The sequence below is a fragment of the Gavialis gangeticus genome, unplaced genomic scaffold, assembly GCF_001723915.1.
Source record: "Gavialis gangeticus isolate Ggan-Ray unplaced genomic scaffold, GavGan_comp1, whole genome shotgun sequence".
Taxonomy (NCBI): Eukaryota; Metazoa; Chordata; order Crocodylia; family Gavialidae; genus Gavialis; species Gavialis gangeticus.
The window spans coordinates 83568435-83580865 of NW_017729022.1; the positions used below are offsets into that span (position 1 = coordinate 83568435).

The window sequence follows — 12431 nt, forward strand, 5'->3', positions numbered from 1 at the left end:
GGGTAAAGCCAGGCTGAAACTGGTGTGGAAAAGCGAAGGGTTTAATTCAAAGGGTGCATCCCCTCCTCCAAGACAACTCTTTTTGCCCCAGAAAAAAAAAAAAAAATCCAGAGTGAAGCAGGAATTGCTTAAGGCTCAGGCAGGTGTCTGGCTTTTCTACAGTGATGATAGGGTCAGGCATAGTCCTTTCCAGGCCACCAGGAATCCTGAACGGGACACACTAAATCTGAGATCAATCACTGCTTTGAAACCATCTGGTTGCTGTGAAAGCAGCTAGTATTGGAGCCACTGCTGTGTGGAGTTCTCTGCTAGCATGCAGGAAGCAAGTCTCAGGAAATTACAGTGCCCCAAAGATGACACAAAGGGCTATGGGGAACCTGACTTTACCAAAGCAGGGAAGTTGGCTTCTCCCTACAAAATCAGTCATGTTTCCATTGTGGAAATTACCAGGAGGCACTGGACCCTTTTCACTCCCTGGGGGATTCTGCGACTGTGGTTGTTTTGCAGCCCAGCACGTGGCCCAGGAGAGAACGGGTTCTGTCCGACTATGATAATGTAACTGTTCTGTTGCTGTCTTTTTGTGTTTGCCTCGTATGAATGTGTTGTTTTCTCTCGTTGCTTGTGAATGTCTGAAAGGTGGTGCAGCCACCAATGCCTTGTATTTAAGTTCTGTACTGTACCTCCAAATTCCATGCCTTACTGGGGCTTTGTGCCTTCAAGAGGATTCCCAGGCCACCCTCTGTTAGGACAGAGGGATCAACTGGCACCCCGCAGGGTTTATAAATACATTTTTTTCTTCCTACAAAAGCTCGCCTCCATCTGCGCATTCCTCAAACACCTGCCAGCCTCACACTGCAGCTACTGATAAGACACATGTTTCTTCTCGTCTCATCCAAAAGAAGATGCTGTTAATGGAACAGAGATCACTGTCTGCCGCAGCCAACAGGAGGATGGCAATGACCAAGGCATAAGGTGGTAGTTGGGATCAGATTAACATCCCCCCCATTCAAACAATGGGCATAGCAGGTACTAATTTAGGGGGACACAGGATCTAGACATGCAACACATTAATATTGGTGAAACTTACACTGAGTTTGTACGCTGATTACTGTTGTAAGCCAAACCCGGGACCAGACAACCACGGGAAGCTGCTACAGTAAATGCTATGATAGCACCTAGCCACTAAGTGTCAAGAGCACCTGTAATAGCCTATTTGCATTGAGAAAACAGCTATCCTGAATTGAATGAACATACAACCCTTACAGATTAACTTACAAGGGCATAGTTTTGTTCCTGCTTGTTGCCAAGGTAATACTACACTGGTTTTTAGTTAGTTACAATGATTTATCACCGCATGTGCACCCACTCCTTGCTTATACCAGGGTTCTGCTAGTTTAAAGGTGTTGTGCGTCCAAACCAATAGCCTGTTTTTTCTCTAGGCTTCTCTCATGGAGAATGGGATAGACCTAGAGACAGCATAGATTTCTTACCTCAAGCACCTAGAAGCATAGTAGAGAACACAATAAAATGGATAATGAGGAGGATAGACCAATCTCTGTCTCAGCCAGCAGGCACCATCTCATAGAGAAAACTACAAGAAGGAACCCCAAGCTAAGCTCAGCATCTGACAGCTCATAAGTCATAGGTCAGCTCTTCTACAGCAAAGGTTTATGGAAAAGTAAAAGCCTATTTTGTTCTCTCTGGCCCTGTCACCTATGGGAGTCTGAGCAGGGTAGTACAGAGCCAAGACAATATAAACGAAGGGAGGTGATGACTAAGTTGGTAGATAAAATGAAGCTGGAATGACTTCTCCAAGGTGCAAAAGCCTCGGCAGTATATACAGAGACACTGAATTGGCCTACATACCAGTGTACCCCCTCTCAGCCTTGCTAGTTTAATCCAAAGGAAAAGCAGGTGCCAGTACATTTGGAACCAGCTTGGCTGCCAGAACAAAGGAAATTATCCATCTGTCCATCTATTGGGGCTTCACTCCTAGATTGACTGCTGACCAGGGTTAAAGAGTCCAGTCTACCCTATCATGGAGTGGACTTCAGTTCCTCAAATGGTTTGATGGCTTTTTCCCTGCTAGGGGTAAGACTCATACCTCCTCTTAAGATGCTCTTCTGCCCAAAGCCATTGGTACCCTAGAGGTTGCCAGGTTATTTAACTGCTGCCCAGCACTCAACATTAACTGTCACAGATAGTACCATCTACTGGCAATTATGGTAGCAGACAAACCTGACCTGACCTGTCACTAACGTTATTGTGTGTATGTATACCACAGTCTGGAAACTATTCACATGTCTACTGCTAAGAAATACCCATTGCAGGCCTTTTGCTTAAGAGAAAAAAATGCTTAGAGGAATCAGTAAACAATATCTTATAGGTAGGGACCTAAGAAAAATGTGGGTTCACATTTTTTGCAGAAAATGTGAAATCAAGCATTTGCCATGAAAAACAACAAGTTCCATGATTTTAGCAGGCTTGCTAGAACCCCCCAACTTACCAGCAAGCAAAGAAAAGGACAGGAAGCCCTGCAATCTTGGAGCAGTGGGCACAGAGCTACTTTCAGAAGGCAGCAGAGAGGCTGCAAGCAGCTGCACTTAGGTCCATGGATTGCTGGCGTGGCCTGTGGCTGGGAGTGGGTGCATGCATGGCTTAGGGCAGATAGTGGGGAAGGAGCTGGGGCTGCACTGCCCCCAACCCATTGCTTAGTGTCTGCCCCAAGGTGCAAGGTTGAGTTTGAATGCTTAGGTTGGTGATGGCCCAAAACTGCAGCTTAATTACCTCAATTAAGCCTGGGGAAACCATTAATCCACACTTAATAATGGCTTCCTTGGGTTTAATCAGGGTAATTAAGACATAGTTTTGAGCCATCTGCCAATCATTAGGGAGGCGCGGCACTGCTGGGGCCCCTTGGCCAAACAGGCATAGGGGGACCCCACTGCAATAAGCCCATGAAAATGGCAGCCAGCCCTGTGATTGCTCCATGAAATTGGCTGCCTGCCTCCTCAAGTTGGGAAGACCCCTAACTATAAGGCAAAATGCTGCAAGGCTGGGAACACAATAAAATTGCTATATTTCCATTGCTTCTCTCATCAAAGTGTCTCCAAGCATAAATGGAGGTAGCCTCTTTGTACTCTTGTCAGGTAGATGTTTTTATCTCCATTTTGCTGGTACAGAAACTGGCCCAGAAGAGTCAAGGGTTTGAACCTAGGCTCCTTTGAGTAAATGGCATTTTCATTTGCAAATTAACAAGAGCCGGAGCAATGGTTGATTAAGGTTGTGGATATGGCCACAGATTGAACCATGAAATGCTGATTCATAGACAGATTTAAAAGCAAAGGGCTTTCTCATTTATCCTTCCTTTATGTACTTCTCTGTGGTCCCACATGGATTAACAGTTCCTTCTGTGCATCAAATCCCAGCCCGCTTGTGGCACTTACCTGGCTTGTGAAGTGTATTCAGATTCTGCATATCTTTAAATGCAAACAGCACAGTGACTTCCAAAGCCCTCATGCTGCTCTTGATACAGGGAGATTCGTAGAAAGATCAACAAGGGGAATGTGAGTCAAGTGTAGTGACAAAGCCAGCTCTCCAGCCGTATCACCAATATCATTTAGCCCTGTCTGCAGAACAATGCCAAAATCTCTGATTTAACAAAAATTCATCACCATACATTTCTGGAAGGTCTGGAATATCAAATATGCAAGTGACTGTCTCTGCTTATAAGTGAATAATAACACTTGTCAAAGCCAAGTCTCCTACAGGCTTAATTACTATGTCAGTATGTCACAGGAGCTCTTTCAAGGAGAATACATGAATATTTGTGGGTCCTTTTTATTCCTTTCTATTTAGCTATGATGGGAACATGCAAATTCCAGTACTTGTAGGAATTTTCTTTTAATTATCAAATATTTCAGATTTCATCTGTATTGAAATCTGGCCCTGCTTTCCAAGTAAGAAATCATTTAATAAGCAGAAAAACATGTAATTATGTATGAAACCAACAGCCAATTTTTAAAAATCTAGTTTTTGTGTGACAACAGCAGTCCAAGAATTTGCCCTGCACAAAATAATCTGCTGTTTCAGAACAATCTGAAGAAACACAAAGTCAACTTATTGCTTTAAGCCAAAACCTCATTGCAATATAGTAGAGTTCCTAACAGCACTAACACGATGAAAATGTTTTCAAAAATATTCTTGTTACTGATAACACTTTAAATTATATCAGTGAAACAAAAGTTTAAAACCCAATTCACTCTTCAACATATAAAATATATATTATTATTGTAGTGGGTTTCCCTAACCCCTGCTGCTTAGAAATTAAGAGATCAGCATCAGGGGAGCTGCAGTGCAGTGTAGGCAACTGAGCAGGGGCCGGCTGCAGAAAAGTAAGCAGCACAGCAGCAGATACAAAGAGCTGCAGAAAGTTATTCAGAGCAAGATGCCCTGCAGTAAGCCACAGGGGCTGTGCTTTGACAAGCAGATAGCTAAGGAACAAATGCAGGACAGCTGGTCAGACTGCAGTAGGAGCGGGAGGCTTGGTGGGCTAAACAGGAACACCTGGGTCCATCAGAGGTTAGGGGATGGAGCCCAGTATACTTAACGCCTAGCTCCAGAGTTAGAGATTTAGTCTAGCCCTGAGCTGCTGTAAAGGAAACTGTAAGCTTAGAGCCTAAGCTGCTCAGGTGTGGGGCATAGCCTAGGTATCAAGGGAAGCTGGAAGGAACTAGTGGGTAGAGGATTGTAGGCTGACGGGACCTGGTGACTCAGGACACTGGTGATTTGGAGGTAGGGTTGTCAGCTCTGTTTGAATCTATTCCAGGAGGTTTTCGGATTGCTAATGTGACTGCATATATCAGTTACGGATTATGGTGCGTAGACTTTGTCAGGAAGGCAAATGCACATTACTGTTACATTTGAAAAACTCACTGGGTTACTGTATAAACTAGATTCAGCACAATATTTATTTTGATGAATGCCCTATCGCTTATTTCCTGCATGATTCTTGGCATCTCCTGGAGACTTATATCTAACTTCTGGAGACTCCAGGGCAATCCTGGAGGGCTGGTAACTCTATCTGGAGGCCCCATAACTGGGTGCTTGGGAGAACTCTACAGACTGACACCTGGCTTGGGCAAAGAAGAGAGAAGCTTCTGGGCCTCAGCCTATGTCTGAGGCAGTGGACCTGGGCTGAGGGCTCGGTCACAAGAAAAGGGAAAAGCTGAAACCCCCAAAAGTGGCTGGGGATTGCCTTAAAAGGGAAGCACCCCTACAAAAGCATATAGACCCCAGGACTGAGTTTGGGATGGAGAAGCCCAAGGACTACGTCAAAAAACAAACCATCAGAGAAGCTACTCCTGGCCCCCAGGGACCGTCTCCTCAGTACGCTATTGATAATGTCAAAGATGTGGCAGGTGTGAGACTGGAGGTGAGGGCAGGCCTGGAGAGTGTGGCAAGTGGGTCAGACCCCAGGGGGCATCAGGTGCTGGGGGCAGACTCACGAACTGGTACTGTTTTATAGTTGAATATATTACTTTTGGTACTTCAGCCAACAGGGCAAGCAGATCTATTTTGCTTGCCAGGTGTAGCCAGGTTCACTCTGTGTTTTGCCATCAGCATATTATCCCTAAAGCAGGGGTGTAGAGCTGGCCTGGCTCTGCAGGCTGGACCACATTCCAGTGGATGTTCTGGAGTGGCTAGACCGGGTGCCGCATGTGACCTGGTCCTGCTCCTGCTCCTGCTCCAGCCACTCCAGGACTGCTGTGTGGCCCTAGAGCTGATGCTGTATTCAGCATGGGCCACAGCGTGTCATGTGGCTGCTCCAGGATGTGAGCTGGAGCAGGTGCTGTGTGTGGTGTGTAGGGCTATCTGGCAAGCCTTGCATGCTGCCTATAGGCTGCTCTGAGATCCACGGGCAGCACCGGGGGCCAGATCACGTGGCTCCGTGGGCCATATCTTTGACCCTCCTGCCCTAGAGCACTTCTCACAGGCCTTTGCAGGGATATTTGACCATAACTGAAAACGGCAGCAAGTAGAAGTTTCCAACACTGCAGAAGAATTGTTTTCCAGACAAATAAAAATTAATATTAAAAACTATTTATTTTTCTAAAAACATACAAATATTATTGTTCACATCACCTATTGTAAAGCACGCACACACCTCTTGCTTCTTTTCTAATAAACAATGCACCCTACATTTGGGACATCTTGAGTGTCAATTCAGGGATTACATGTTAAACTTGGTGCACACAAACCAGACAATTTACAGATGCTTAGCTTACACAATAAATGATTGAACTTAGAATTCAGTCCTTTTTAGAAAATGAGCTAAGACTGAATATTGAAAGCAGAGAACTAAAATGAGAGTGAGATGGCATGTGTGCTGTTCTTTGCGTAGCCCTCTCCTGAAATCTCTCCACAATTTTCACTAGCTTTGAAACTCTAAGGATGTTTTCAGTCTTGCAAAGCTGTATGTGCATTGCAACAGGGCCTGCATAAAAATGACATGTGTTTAATAATTAAAGTACTTGGGGAGTTTTCAGTCACCATTGATATGCAGGGTTCTGCTGAAGCCAGCATAAAATGGAAGATGGGATCCTTCCCTGTTCATTGCCAGGCAAGCTTCCTGCAAGAAAAACAAAAGACGCAGGGTAAGAGCACACAGGATTACTCGGCTCTGGAAGAGCTGCATAGATAATTCATAGCAATGCCTCGAAGATCCCTTGATCTGCTCTGTGCATGTGTTTGCTTCTCTCAACCCAGCCCTCCCCACCTGGCATAAATGCATGCATTTCATAGCGTCATTCACAGGAGTACTTGTGGGTGCACATGCACCCTGTACGAAAAGGTGCCGTTGACACTGCTGGCAGCATCTGCGGGCAGTCAGCAATCATCCCTGGCCACCATCAACACTGCTGGTGGTGTCTGCGGGTGGTCACCGACTGCTGGTTGGTGCTTGCCCCACCCCTGCCGCCATCAGTGCTGGTGGCATCTGAGGGAGCTCCCAAGTTACTGCCGCTGTGCTCCTGCCGCTGCCTCCATGTTACCGCTGCTCTCACCACGCTCTCACTGCTGCTGTGCCCCTGCAGCTGCCAGAGGCACGTGTCGTTCGTGGTGTCTATCCTTGTAGAAATCTCTTTAGTTTATCAACATGGGATTTAGTCCAAAAGACCTACAAGTCTTCTGACGTCCAAAGCCAATATCATCTCATTGAGGTCTTGTGGTCTCATTTCAGCCCTCTGCACTGAATCCAGAACTCCTGCCTCACTCTATACCCCATTTGATTTTTCTATGGTCTTCCCTACTGGTCACTGGCCCAGCACTCTTGGTGAAGATCAGAGTCATACAACAGAGGTATATGTAGAACCTCAGTTGTATGAACCATTTGGGCTAGGGGCAGACATTCAAAAAGCCTGAGCCTGAATAGATTCGATCTTTGCAGGTTAGTCTAACTTGTAGAGATTGGATTGATTTGCAAGTGGGTAGACATTTGAATTAAGAAATGCTGGCATAGCCTGTGGTGGCTTAGGCTAGATGCCAGGTGGGGAGCTAGAGCAGCCCCCCCTTCACTTCCATAATGCTCAGCTGTGGAGGAGTATGGCCAGGCCCCAGCAAGACACTAGGATTAGGGAGGGGTTTAACCTCCACCCTGGCCTGCACAGTCTCCAGCTGGGGAGTGCCTGGAGGGGGATGGGAAAGCAGCCATCACCAGGCTTCCCTCCACCCTTCATGGCTCAAGGGGTGGGGAGTGTTGCCAGACCCTGGCCACTGGCTAGCACTCTGAGGCAAAAGGAGGGGGCGGGGGAGTAGGGAGGACTGCTTGCATGCAGTGCATGCAAGTGTTGATGATACTAAGATTTTCAATCTCCCTCTCCCTGCTTCTTCATACTGTCTGTAGCAAACTGACAGGCACTGCATTCTTTGCAAACCAGGTAACTTCTCACACCTTTCTCTGTCCCCTCTTGAACATTGACAAATTGCAGCCTTTGAAGCAAACCAGCAGGCAGCTTATCAAAACACTAAGCTTATCAACGCATCAACAAAACAAAAGTCTCTCATTTGTTCAAGCTCTTCTTGAACAGCTTTTTCCAAGGCATTTGTAAGGAACAATGGAGGGACATTATCAGTGACGTGTTGATTAGTTCCAAAAAGCCCTAAGTGGACACCATTCTATCTGCCCTTTTTCCAGTTAAATTGGAGACATGGACACCTCTGAGCATTAGCTAGCATGGGGGTGGCATGGCCAGGTGCTGGCTGAGGTCCGTGACACTTGCGTCCCTGCTGTGGGAGAGGGGGGATCCCTGCTCTTGAGCAGTGAATAAGGGGAAGGTGGGGAAGGGGGAAGTCAGGCAGACACTGCTGTGCCTGCAGTCCCCCATCCCATTCTTAGCCAGCTGAGCTCTGGCTAGGGAGCACAGCCCAGCCCAGGGCTGAAAAGCATGCTGGGATGCTGGGGGGTTCTGATTTAACTGGAACCAGGAAGGGGCCTGGGACAGAAGTTCCAGAAACCAGTTTGACCCAAATCAGTTAAGTCTAATACTACATTCAACCAGGTTAATCTTAAACCAGTTTCAGCCATTTTGAAACTGGCTTATGTGCACTGGACTTGTGTTCTGTTACAGGTTTAAACCAATTTCTGATCACTTAAACTGGTTTATGTGTAACTTCTGTCCCTAGCCTTGGGGACTTGACTTGGTGGCCCTGGAGGCCCCTTCCAGTCCTATGCTCCTGTTATCTCTTGCCCAGACTTAAAGAGTTATGCAAGGTTCTAATTGGATTCAAGCACACAGCCATTTGAAAACCCAGACTCATTCATGTGATTCATCTAAAAATAAAGGTCAGGGGTCAGATTCTTACAAAGAGGGCTACTGTGTACCAGTGACCACTTTGACAAAGTACTTCTCCCACTGCTTTCCTATCTCCCACCAGATCCCATAGGTTCCCTGACCAGATCCCTCTTCCTGTTGACTGGTTCTTTGTACCCTAGCCTGTCCCCAGGACCCACCACACCCTCCTTCCCACTGCCTGACTCCTAACCCATAGTCATTATGAGTATCCACGCTAGTATTTGCAGTCTGTTGTAGACAGACTACTACTATCCATCACTTGAGGAATCCCACAAATGTGCATTTAGAGCATTCTTGGCTTAGGCCAAATCAGAAAATTCCCTTTCCCAAGATGTCCCATTACAGAGCCTAGGCAGCCTCTCTCCACTAAATAATATGCACAGAAGGACTTTCTGTTTTGTGTGTCTGCATGCGTGTCAAGCTGGCTGCTCCACTGCCCCCACCCCCTATTAACTATGCAGTGATGATTTCCAAAACAATCTTGACTACAACAAGAGGTATCCTCCCAAAGATGAGTAGCTGGGGGGATTTTATCCCTTCAGTGCCTTACTCCATTGCTTTCCAGAATCAGTAAGGCCTCCTGAAATTCCTGGTAGGGTAGAGCCCAGTCTTCTGTACTCCAAAGGCTGTGATGAAGATGTTGAGGATGACTGTGATGAAGATCAGAGCTGTGGCAGTGTTGTTGAGCACATTCAGGCGCAGCTGCTTTGAAACATCATTCAGGTTCATCCGTGCTATGAGATGGGTACAAAGCAGAGAGAATCAAAGCCTTATGACCCCAATGAACCCTGACCTCCAACTGCTGAGTGCACACTGGTGGGTCCCTGCCTCTCATTTGCCCGAGGAATTACTCCTTCAGAATTGAGAGAATGGTTGTATGCATTCTACAAAGGTTGTAGCTCCACTACAATCAACTAAGAGGTCAGAGCAGTGAGAACTAACTAAGGAAGGCCTGGTTTTTCCAATGCGCTGAGTACCCACTCTTATTATCAAGCTACAAATTGGTGATTCTCAACCAGGGTGCTGTAGCATCCACCTCAAAAAGCTGGAAAAAATTCTTCTTTGCAAGTTTTCAGGCACAAATACCCTTCATCAGGCTGAGGAAGCATTTGCAGTTGGTCTGTGCTCTTTCTGGATGGGATGAATAGTAAAGAAGCCAGAGGCTAGTATGCATGCAAGAAAGCCAGTCAGTGACAATGTAAATAGGAGTCAATGGGTGAGAGATGGGTTGGGGTGGGGGGAGAGAGGTAGTAAATGTCGAGGTGGCGAAGATATGTACTATACCCCACAACAGAACCATCAGCATTCCTGGATCTTACAGCTGCACCTCCACAAATGTAATATATCTTATCCAATGCACCAAATGCCCTGGTGGAAAATACATAGGAGAGACCAAACAACAACTGTGCACCCAAATGAACGCACACCAGAAATCTATCAAAGACAAGAATACCCAGTTACCTGTGGGGGCACATTTCTCACAAGAAAACCACTCTCTCTCCAATCTCTCAGTTCTAATCCTCAAAGGGAATTTACAACACACAGATCAGCCTATGAACTTCACTTTATCAGTCTGCTGGACACAAAAAATCATGGACTGAAAATAGACATTGGATTTATGACACATTATAACCTGCCTAACATCTGACTCCACAGGTACCTTTCCACTATTTACCAGCTGCATTCATTCCCCCCTCCCCCCCACAACCTGTCTCTCACCCATTGACTCCTATTTATGTTGTCACAGACTGGCTTTTTTGCATGCATACCAGCCTCTGGTTTGTTTACTATTCATCCCATCCAGGAAGAGCACAGACAAACTGCAAATGTTTCCTTAGCCTGACAAAGGGTGTTTGTGCCTGAAAGCTTGCAAAGAATTTTTTCCAGCTATTTGAGTTGGTTTAATAAAAGATATCAGATTTACCCAAAGAACCTTGTCTGCCTATGTCCTTAGATCAACATGACTGCAACCTAGACCAGGAGTGGGCAATCATTTTGGGTGGAGGGCCACTTACTGAGTTTTGGCAAGCCATCGAGGGCCGCATGACAGGCAGCCAGGGGCAGAAAAATATTAATTTTCTAAATTTTTAAGGGGCCCCGCGGGCCAGATAGAATGGCTTGGCAGGCCTTATCTGGCTCGTGGGCCACATTTTTGTCCACTCCTTACCTAGACCCTTGCAAAAGAAGAATTACACTATTATTTTTCCCTAGTCAAAAAATGAATGAAGTTGCCTTTTGAAATACTTTGCTGCTAAATTCAGAAAAGTGATGGAGGGGGCCTTTAGTCTCTAAAAATGTTGAGAGTCACTACCCAAAAGACAGAGAGAGAGAGAGTTACTGCTGCTTACGGCATAGGCACACTTTATATCAATGTGGCTCACAGTACCAAACAGGAGCTGGGCTTGTGTTTAAGAAGGGCTGATAAACACAGATCATTATTTATTCAGCTGAATGGAGGCCCCAGGCTGAGATCCAGACAGCTCTGGAGACTGTAGCCCTCTCTGCAAACCCCAAAGGCAAGATCAGAGTAGGCACAAACAGGACTGGAGAAAATTGAGGACAGCAGACAAGGGTAGAGACTGATCAGCCTGCACTCACTGATCTTGCCCTCATGACAGCAAAGGGGTGGTCAGGGCTGCAAAGGTCTGTGTTAAGAAAAATTCAGAGAAAGGGCCTCAGGCAGCCTTCCACCAACAGTTCGTTACAGCTGAAGAGTGAGTGTGCAGTGGGAGATTCACATGAGAGAGCAACTGATGTGTCTCGTTGACAGGTTCCAGCAACTGATGGGAGCCTTGGACAAGGTGGCTTGACAGCTGGTGTTGAAGGCGTGTAGCAGTTGCTGGATTCCCTATCTCCCCCTTCAAAGAGTACAACAGAGATGGTGCTGGGAAAAGAGGAAGGTGTGTGTGCTGGCAGAACAGGAACTTCCAAGCAAAGAGCCTTAGGCACATGGTTGGGACAGGTGTTAGTGAGAGGCCTCATACCCTGGAGGCTGACATTACCTGTTGTATGTACAGGACATGTACAAGTGTGGGGGCAGTTAAACACAAGGGTGACACAACAGGGATACTGTGTGGGAATATGGCAGAAATACAGTTCTCCTTGTTACAGAGATGCATCAATGTAGAAAACAGAGGTGTAAAGGAGCAATAAAGTTCATAACTAAGTTCAGTTTAGCTAAGCACTGGGGAAGAAGAAATGCATCTGGTAGAATTTCTATTATGAAGAAAGAATGCTGCCCACTCCTCCTGTCATGACCCTGGTTTCAGCTGACAGCAAAAGGGAACACAGTTCAGAGTCTATCTTACCCATGATGATAAGGAGAATTCCAATCACCACTTGGAAGAAGAGAGAGATGCTGATGAGAGCTGTCAGGGTAGCATAATATTGGAATGAAGGCCCCTGTTCCAGCACTGCTTTGAGCTGTGTAACGTTGGCCATGAACAGTGCCGCATCCAGCATGCTCTCTGCCACGCTCTTCTTGGTTGCATAGTGGTTGATGTTGATTGGATTGTCCCTTCTTGAGCCAGGATTCCCCCCCTGAATAGAAAGGAGAATGGAATCAGTAGGGTTCCTAAA

The 12431-nt window shown here is 46.3% G+C and overlaps 1 protein-coding gene across 2 annotated transcripts in view; it reads right to left on the bottom strand.

The window, feature by feature from the left end:
* Positions 1-5116: 5116 nt before the first annotated feature.
* Positions 5117-12431, bottom strand: part of NINJ2 (ninjurin 2) — a 97961-nt gene continuing 90646 nt past the window's right edge. Inside the window, exons 2-4 of one of the 2 annotated variants that reach the window (XM_019515520.1) lie at positions 12161-12392; positions 9398-9586; positions 5117-6631 (exon numbers count right to left, since the gene is read on the bottom strand). In XM_019515520.1, the coding sequence (XP_019371065.1) occupies positions 9420-9586; positions 12161-12392 (399 nt within the window). In that variant the 3' untranslated portion in view covers positions 5117-6631; positions 9398-9419. The remainder of the gene's footprint in view (positions 6632-9397; positions 9587-12160; positions 12393-12431) is intronic. The other variant, XM_019515519.1, reaches the window with a different exon arrangement.